This window comes from Lygodium microphyllum, chromosome 12 (assembly GCF_053477565.2).
Source record: "Lygodium microphyllum isolate KBCC chromosome 12, Lygodium_microphyllum_v1.1.10, whole genome shotgun sequence".
Lineage (NCBI taxonomy): Eukaryota > Viridiplantae > Streptophyta > Polypodiopsida > Schizaeales > Lygodiaceae > Lygodium > Lygodium microphyllum.
The window spans coordinates 37,984,736-37,994,762 of NC_141146.1; the positions used below are offsets into that span (position 1 = coordinate 37,984,736).

Consider the following 10,027-nt stretch of genomic DNA (forward strand, 5'->3'; position numbering starts at 1 on the left):
TCATGTTTACTTTTTTGCATGCTTGTTTGGCACCATCAATACAAGATACAAGCCACATATCGATGTTCAAAACGATGCAAATATTCATTTTAAAATAATATTCTTACAACTGCTAAAAGCATTGGTATAAGCGTTGTCGTACTGCTACGTATCCGAGGTGTGGAATCCACCAAAAAGTTTGTGTGTGATATTTGTTACTTTGTGCATACTTAGATGTTGTGCTTTGCTCTGCCTAAACGTTTTGCCTTCAGTTGGTTCATGTTAAATTTCACAGAAGAGACAAGTGCTATTTGGGAGTGAATTTGGTATTTGTTACAAACAATTTAGAAGTAGAATGGGCTCTAGATCTGCAATGAGTATGGTTTTCCCAAGCTTCTCAAGCTATTTGCTTATGCTGAAGATACAAATGGTATCGACAAGGGAGTTCAAGAAGACCAGGGAATTTTCAGTAAAGTTTCTAATTTGGAAACCTCAAGGAACTTAGGAGCATTAAAGCATAAAAATTTGGACACAGGGGATGAGGGGGAAAATTAAATGCCAAGGCAAGGATCAGTATATGATACTGAGACTGAGTCTGAAGCAAACATAAGTGGAGGGAAACATAAACAAGAAGAGTTGCAATCAAAATGTGCTCGTTTGATGAGCAACTTTGATCAACTTGAGCAAGTTTATTTTGCTATGCGTTGGAAAGTTCAACCTGAGTCTTGCAGTAATATAACTCACTCTAAGAGTAAGTGCACCAGTACAGCTATAGATGCAATGCATGGTGAAGGCTTTCACGTTTTCAATAGTCTTGAACATGACTATCTTGGATGTTTCTTTGATAGCTTATGCAAGTATGCAAGGTATAGAAGATTTGACGTGAAGGCCACTCTTCGCCATGGTGACCTGATGAATACTGCCAATATGGTCTGTTCGTTGGGCTTTGACCGTGATCAATAATACTTTGCAATAGCTGGAGTTTGCAGACGGATCAAAGTTTTTGAATGTGATGCAGTTTTGAATGAGAATGTAGATATTCACTTCCCTGTTATTGAGATGGTAAACAAGTCCATGCTCAATAGTATTTGTTGGAACAGTCATGTCAAAAACCACATTACATCAAGTGACTATGATGGTGTTGTGCAGCGAGATAATGCATTCTGAAATCCTTAATGAAGCTGGCGAAGCTTTGGCAGAGAGGAAAACAACAACGACCATTGGGGAAAGAGAAGAAGAGGCCAGTTCCTGAATTTCCAACTTTTTATACAGGTGGCTCTGAAGGTCCCAGTACAAGGCTGAGGACCAGAAATGCTGGGAAACTGGTTAAAGTTGATGAGGATGATGAGTTGGAAAGTGATGGGCCTGCTTTTATAACAATGAGGACTCACTTTTTGGAGGGATTCATGATGTGGATCAGATTTTTTTTCAGACATAGTGTTGGCAACAATAGGAAAAAAAAAAGGCATAATGCTTGCTGGAGACAACTGCGTGTGGTATGCTGAAAAGGCCAAACTAGAAAAACTGCGCAGGGAGAAAAAGCTCCAACACCATATTACATGGCCAAGATGAATGACTCAGGGGTCTCCAAGCAAGTTCTGCAAATGGTCCAGTTCACTCGACAGGAAGCAGAGGAGAAAGCTAATGAAATCGTTGTCTCCGCAGAGGAGATTTGTACTCTCTGATGCAGGAGTTGAACATTGAGAAATTGCAAATTGTTGAGGCTAAGAAGCGAAAGATTAGGCAGGAGTATGAATGGAAGGAGAAGCAACTTGAAATTCGTAAAAGAATTGAGTATTCCACACAGCTAAATGCCTCCTGTCTGAAGGTGTTGCAAGCACAGGATGATCTTGTACGGTGTATGGGGACCTACTGTGAAAGCCTCGAATGTGCTGGAGACATGTAAATTTGATGCCAGGGTGATGGCAGGTGTGCAAGTTGTTCAGGAGATTTCCAATCACCTCTGAGGATCCTTCGTACTTGTCCTTTATTGCTACTGCAGCTATTCTGAGGGCTGAGACATATAGAATTGTTGTCCCAGATTGGGTTCAGAATTCTCAGAAGCTACGTGAGGCTGTGGATAAAATTCAACTAACCCCATTAAAACCAAAACAGGGAGGGTAAAAATTATCACAGATGAGAAGGCAACGACTATTAATGCACCAGTGGCTGACGACTCTGATGTCATGCATTGAAGCTGTGTAGGGCTACATTAATCACCATTCTCACTTCTATTCAGTCTCTCCTGACGGATCTGAATCCTGCAAGCCCTGCAAATCCAGAAGCTGCCTCATTATACCAGAATGACATTGCCTTCTACAATAGGAAAGTCAGACAGTGTGTTCGTAGATCATTGGAGTCATAACAGGTCTGCAACCTGTAATTCTATTACAGATATCAAAAGCTTGCCTTAAGCTTTGGCTGTTGATCTGTTTCATGCAATACAAGGTTCAATTGTACAGCTTAATCTGGGGACTTTAGAGAGTGGATAACGTGTTGTGGAGGTTGCCACTGCAAGCTAATTTGGCTTTCTATTCGTCTTCAGTTATTGGCAGAAATAAAAATAGAGACTTGACATCATTTTCTCATCTTGCTCATTCGCTTGATTGATCTTCTATCTTGGAATTTCTCAAGGACCTCTGTGGTTGCGACTTTGCTTTCGAAAACCCTTCGACATCTTTGGTGAACCCGACGTGAAAGCGTTGCATTTATTAAAAAAATTCAGGATGGGAGATACTTCAAGATCAATTTCAGCCCCTTCTACGATTCCTGCTTTGTCCTCTACTTTGACTTCATCATCGATTTTTGCTTCAAGTACTTCTACAAATGATTTAAAGCAGATTTTGCAGAATATGTCTATGTATATGCAACTTCAAAATCAGTAGACACAATTGTATATACAGCAGCAGCAAAGCAATTACATCAACAATAGTTGTCTCAACAAAGGCAACTATATTCAGAGCAAGAGAATGCAATCAGTGCGACTAAGGTGATTGAAGCAGTTGAAAATGAAAAGAATTTATTTGATGGCTGTAATGTATCGGCTTATTTGAAGACGTATGAGATTAAGATGGGATTTTTTGGAGTACCGATAGGACTTATGAGTAAATATTTTCTTCGCTTTGTCACACCCGCCTTGAGGGTAAAAGTGACTGATCTTTTCCTTCAAAATTCGCATTGGCAAGATTTTAAGAAGGCCCTGAAAGAGGAGTATTTTCTTGAGGACTTTGGGATGGCTACATGGCGGTCATTCCGAGAGTGGGTCTACATGCCAAACAAAGGTCTAGCTGCTTCAGAATTGATACGAGAATTTGAAGAGAGGTATAGTCAGCTTGATGCCATTGAACAAAGAGCATTGTATATTGAGAAAGTTGAGCTTTTCTTGCAAGCTGCAGATCCTGCTCTTTAGGAAGAATAAGGAGAGCTTCTTGAGGATCGCACAAAGCCTATGGGTCTTAAAACAGATTGGCAAGATGCCCAGAATGTGGTCTCGACTTTGACCAAGAGGCAGATACGGAAGACCCGCCTACAGAATGGATCTATGACACCGACACCGTCTTTTTCTTCTATGTCTGCTTCTACCCCTGTCATTTCTTCTCTTCCTCAGCCAGTTACGTGGCCTATGCCAGTGCCTACTGTTTCTAATCCTCCTGTTCCTCCTGTTCCAAGACCGATGCCAGCTCCTTCTGCTCCAAAATCATCCGCTCAGTCGGTTCCTTCCTCTCTTGATGACATAATCAAAGGCATAACGGATTTGACACTGGAGTCAGTTAAAGCAGAATTGGTGGGAAAATTAAGAGAGCAGTTTGCCTCGACCATGCCTACTATTTCTTCTAGTGCTCCTAGTGCACCTAGGAGAGATTGAAGATGTATTTGGTGTGATAGTACGGACCATCAGCATTGCAGGGATTGCGAATCTTTTCAAGATGCAAGGAGGAAGAATTTGGTATTTTGGGGACAAGATGGCAAGATTTGGTTGATTGAAATAGGAGCTCCGCTTGCTATCCATTTTGGGAAAGGCGGAATGAAGAAATTAGTAGATGACATGGCTGCGCGTACTTCTTATGTGGCAGCTAGAGGAGATTCTTCTGCATATGGAGTCCAGATTGAGAAAGGTTCAGAGAGTCAATCAGCATTATGGGCCTATGCTATAAAGACGGCAAACAAGGGGAAAATTCAGCAGACTGTTTTGACTAGTGCAAGTTCTAGCATCAGATCTAAGACAGGTTGGGATTCGCCTGTTGACAGGTACACTATTTATGCCTACTTGGCTATGTCTCAGGGAGCATATGTACTTGTTGAGGAGAAGCGTAAGAGAGATGAAGAGAATCCAAATGCAACTAAAAAGACTAGAGAGGGTGAGTTTGTTACTCTACCTACTGCAGACCGCCAGAACGACAAATGGAGGATGCTCAAATGAAAGAAAAGAGGCAGGAACCTAGACAGAGAAAGCAGCCAGGATTTAGATTAATGTCCGATATTGAGACATCTACGGATATGAAGAAAATCTTTAATGACAAGATACTTGGCAGTGAGGTGACTTTTACTATTTCTAAGGTTTTGGGCATCTCGAAAAGAGAGTTTCAAGATCAGTTCCAAGAAGTCGTGAAGAGAAAAAGACATACATTGCCTACTACTGATACACAGGGAGTTTTGATTGGGGAGTTGGATGAAGATGAGGATGAGGTTATGGTCGAGAATGCTTCTGTTTTTCCACAGATAGAGAAGAGGGTTCAGCTTATGCATTATGCTGAAACTGATGAGCCTATCTTGGTACCGCACAATCACTTTTTGCAAAGTCATTGGGCTAGGGCAATTACAAAAACAATGGTAAAAATTGGAGAGAAACATGTGCCTTATGTTGCTTTGGTGGATCATGGTTCAGAGATTAATCTCATAGTTCGTGGAGTTTATGAAAGTAATAGATGGCCTATGGATGCAGAGCATGGGTAGCGTATGAGAGCCGCCAACAACACTGCAGGTGATTTGTATGCTGCCTGTCCTAGTGTCAAGATTTCTATTGGAGATGTAGAGGAGGATTTTCATTTCCTTGTGCAGGATTCATGCTCTTACCCCATAATCCTAGGACAGCCATTCATCACAGAGATGCGCATGGAGACGAAAGTAATGGATGGCGGGTCTGCTTATGCACGGATTCGTAGTAAAGATGGTATGAGAGCAGTCCAGTTTATGATAGTGTGTGTAAATCATGGTAGAAACAGGGATACTCTTCGAGATGCGCCTTTGCCCACTGCAAGGGGTTCGGATTTTCATTAGGTACCGCTGTCTCGTGAGACGATGGTGGTACAGAGCAAAGGAGATTGGAGTTCTTGCCTCTTGGCAGTAGTGTTTTCTCCTCCAATTTTGTTGGAATTTCAGCAAACAGTTCGATGAGTTATTAAAAGATTTCTAAGTTGCCTAGAGCTGCCAGGCAGTACATATGCAGGAAGGAGAAAGATTTGAAAAATGCAGGTATTTTAGAGGACGATGAGCATATAGATGGGATGTATGATAGTACGGTTTGTGCAGATACGATGACAGAGATGGAAAATATGCTGAAAGATGATATGCAGAGTTGTCTCAGTAATGTATCAGTGTAGTCCCTGGACATGTCTTATGAAATTTCAGATTTTGTGTCATAGATAGAGTCAGAGGCTGAGGTGTTTTGTTGATTGATCAAATAATGTCCTAAATGCTTTTGCATTAAACTGATTGTTGGAATGTGATATGGATGATTATTCCAAGTGCTTGTGTTTCATGGTAAATGCATAGTAGGGGTCTATAATGACAAATTGCCATGGGAATAAATGAATGTTATCTTGGAAGATGATAATATGGATGATTGTCTTGATTGTCCTTGATTCTTAATGGGATTAATTAAGGAAGGATATTTTGCACGGGTGGATAATCTCCAAGGTCATGCCCCGTTTCAACCTGAGAGGGCATTGCTCGATTCACCAGCCAAAGTTCGAGTGGTGAAATGGCCAACCAAGGAAGTTGTGTCTCACTCCTAGGTCACTTGGGGTCAGTGGAGCTTTGGACACCCCTTGCCTAGTTTGAAATGGAGTTGTAGACTACTGTGAGCCCAACGTTTAAGGCGTTGGAAGATTCTATTCTAGATAATTGATGGAAATTATGGTGCCATGTGATTTGGACCATGGACTTCTGTTGGACAGAAGGGCTACATAATTTCTATTGTATGGGCATGAGACAAATATTAACTCAAAGATAAGTTAAGGAACTTATTTGTCAAAATGTTCGATTGCTATTCCACAAGCGAGCTATGACAAGCTTCAACTTGAGAATCCTCAAACCTTTTGAGAGAGAGAGAGAGAGAGAGAGAGAGAGAGAGAGAGAGAGGTACAAAAACCAGTGAATGAAGAATGAAGAGCTAATTATTAGTAGCTTATAGGTAAGTCCATTAACTTTACAAATCAGTGATCACACATGTACAAATGTATAACCCAAGGTGGCAAGGAGTCAGGATCACTGCTAGGTTGTTGTAGTTATATGTATTTTTATATTGAAAGTTGTAATTTGAGTTAGCATTTCTACTTCGAAGGTTGAGTTTTTTTTTCAATTTTCTTTAGACATGATACTAGAATTTTACACTTCCAATATGGAAGGCCATGTGCTTGAAAAGCACTTCTCTTAAATGTCACATAAAGAATTAGTCTTTTAAAGAAGGGCCAAGACCCGTTTGAAAGGTGTTGCAACCTTCAGCGTTGAAGGCTGGTTTTACGGTTTGCCGGGACACAGTCGGGAAAACCGAAGAATCTAAAAACAAAGGTTATTAATCTGCCGTCGGCAGGCCCACACGGGCTAGTTACAACAGCTTAACGAGGAGATATGCCAGCTGGACTCGGAAAGTAACGTTCAACGCCGCCCCGCTGTCCTCCTCTCTCGAATACGACAACAGGCGTAGCGTCCATCCGAGCCACTCTCAAGTTGTCCTCCTCTCTCTATTAACGACAACAAGCGTAGCATCTATCCGAGCCGCTCATGCCGTCGTGCCAACTGTCTCCCCCCCCCCCCAACGTATAGAAAAACGAGCTATTTCCCTTACCAGGTACTGAGGCCATCGCGATGGTGAGAATTAAGGAAGGACTAGCAGGGCCTGTGCTTCTTCTTCTCCTTCTAGCGACAGGCCAGGTCACCGCCATGGCCGTCACTTTCCAGGTCACAGACCTCGCTACATCTACGCCCGGTGGCCGGCGTTTCGACGCCGCTGTCGGCCTCTCTCAGGCTGCCTCGATGCTCCAATCCGCGCACGCATTCATCGACGACTCCCTGTACTCCAATCAGAGCACGCCACGGAAGCCCGTCGCCACTGTCAACTTCACCGTCGACATTGACGTCAGCGGTGGCAGCTTCGTCGCCTATACGGTCCAAGACAACACTACCGCCAACATCCACCTCAGCGACGCCTACGTGGCCAACTATGCTGGCACCAGCGCTGACGTGGCGCGCGAGGTGGAGGGCATCCTCTACCACGAATCCACGCATGTGTGGCAGTGGGATGGGCAGGGCACAGCACCCAGCGGCCTGATCGAAGGCATCGCCGACTACATCCGCTTGACTGCCAGCCTGGCGCCGTCCCATTGGGTGGGACCCGGCGCAGGTGAGACGTGGGATCAGGGGTACGACGTCACTGCCTACTTCCTCCAGTACTGCGAGGGCCTGCAGCCTGGCTTCGTCCAAGCTGTCAATGCCAAGCTGGCAGTGTCCGCCTGGAGCTTGGATTACTTCCCTCAACTTCTTCACAAGACCGTCCATCAGCTTTGGGCCGATTACAAGTCCAAATATGCCTAGTCATCCAAACCTCAAACCACCTCACATCACACATGCCTTCAAATTTGCTGGGAGGCTAGAATTTCACTTGATTTCGATGGGCTTCTCATTTGTCGATTTCTGTACCTCGATGATCTTCATCCTCTCCTAGGCTGTTTCGTTGATAGCATGCTCTTTTCAGAGTTCAACATAGCAAGAAGTCTATAAATGATGCTCTCATGTTTCAATCTTGTTGACATGTGGAGCGAGGGCAATAATATAGCAATAAGAGATCACATATGGAGCGAGGGTCACTGATGTGAATCATGTGGACTCAATGTGATTGAGATTTCCCCTAGTAAGAAGGGTAATAATTAGGATCCCAAGTACGTATTGCAACCGGATACACAATATCCTTTTTAAAGTAAAAATAAATTGCAAGTTATTAAGCGCTCATTGAGAGAGAGAGAGAGAGAGAGAGAGGTATTTCATGGAGGAGAAGAGAGACCAAGAGTTAGAGGGCCGATATGTGCCCATGGTCTAGCTACTAGTTTATATCTCATGGCATGCTCATCACATGTGCTCATGAATGGAGTGTGCATTCCTCAAACAACTTCTTTGTCCACTTAGGTTATACCTCATCATCACTTTTTCTACATTGTTAATTATTCTTTCCCTCTCTTGTTTCATAATCAATAGGGATTTGACAATCTAAAAATCCCACAATAAGTGTTTGAGACTCTCCTCAAAGAGAAGGGTATTGGAGGGAGGGAGGGAGAGAGAGAGAGAGAGAGAGAGAGAGAGAGAGAGAGAAAGCGAGAGAGAGAGAGAGAGAGAGAGAATGTGTCTGTGAGAGACAGAGATTAGAGCAAGAGAGAAAGGTTCTAGGAAGAGTAGAGCGAGAGCAAGAGATAGAGGGTCAATTCATGGTCATGGTTTGGCCACTAGTTTTTACCACATTGCCTACTTGTCTCACCAATGCTTGTGCAATGTGCATTGCATTTAGCTTATTAGTCCACTTAGGTTTATAATTTTCCTCTTGTTTCTTAATTAATAGGGATTTGATCATCTAAAAACCCCACAATAACTATTTGAGGCTCTACATCTACTCGTGGCAAAGAGGATAGAGTGATCACACTTGAATCTAGTTAGATAGCCTATCCTTCAAAGGGATCTTGCACATTTGAACCACATGAAGAGAAAGAAATTCGAGTGAAAGAGAGGGTGACCCCCTAGATAAATTTGATACTCTTCATTCATGTGAGTGTGGATTTGTAAAGAAATGGTATGGCTACAATGGCATTGATGGGTGAAGGGATAAGAGTAAGAAGCCCTTAATGAGCTATAGACAATTTATTAAAATTCATCCTATTGTTATGCTTACTCAATAGATAAGCTCTCAACCAAGAAGAAAGAAACTATAACAACGTCCTACAAACAACCATGATAGGCACGGTTCTTGAAGGACAATAAGGAAGGAGATAAAGAGGAGGAGAGATGCTTGCAAAAGGATAGGCCAATAGAGAAGAAATGTGACTCACAAAGATAAGCAACATTGTAGACATTTGATACAATTGGGTTTCAACCTAGCCTCTAGTCCCCCCCTCTCTCTCTCTCTCTCTCTCTCTCTCTCTCTCTCTCTCTCATGCTCCAACATAATTGAAGTTTCTCCTTTCAATTCTCTCTCTCTTCCTCTCACTTTGTTCCACTCTTCTTCCTCTCATGGGTGTTCCATGTTTCAGTCTCCACAGTAACCCATCCTCTTGTACTTTAATCTCACTTTTATGACCAATCTAAATAAAGTAGTTCTTTGGACTCCTTGTTGGAATTTGACTCAGAATTCAGTTGCCCTAAAGTGAGTGGGGTGATCAAGGCAACCATCTTATATAATTATTCCCAGAGTCACCCATCAAGTCGGAGGGGCCGTTTTGTTGGATGACAAAAATAATTCAAGGTGTGTGATTAAAATATATATATATATATCTAGTTCATTCCACTAATTTAGTTGTCAAAAATGTGTGCTAGCAAGTTGGACCTTATCCAATCACATCACGACAATAGCTTTCACTGTACTAGCATCGTGTTAGGAACCCTCTTCCTTGAAGGTGCTAGTAAGGTAAGTGTGGGGTGATATTTTCCCCACTCACCTTAAATCTGTAGGTGACGAAGGGATAGTGGGGAAAGGGTCACCACTCCCCTCACTATCCCTTAGTATGATCCAGCTCTCAATTCTTACTTGCCTATTCTAAGCACTCTTTCCACTGCAAGAATGTGGTGA

General features: G+C 42.7%; 1 protein-coding gene across 1 annotated transcript; it reads left to right on the forward strand.

The window, feature by feature from the left end:
- Positions 1–7,040: 7,040 nt before the first annotated feature.
- LOC148027658 (uncharacterized) lies at positions 7,041–8,183 on the forward strand. The gene has a single exon (XM_087688930.1). The coding sequence runs from the start codon at positions 7,066–7,068 to the stop codon at positions 7,789–7,791; it is 726 nt and encodes a 241-aa protein (XP_087545056.1). The 5' UTR covers positions 7,041–7,065; the 3' UTR covers positions 7,792–8,183.
- Positions 8,184–10,027: the final 1,844 nt, after the last annotated feature.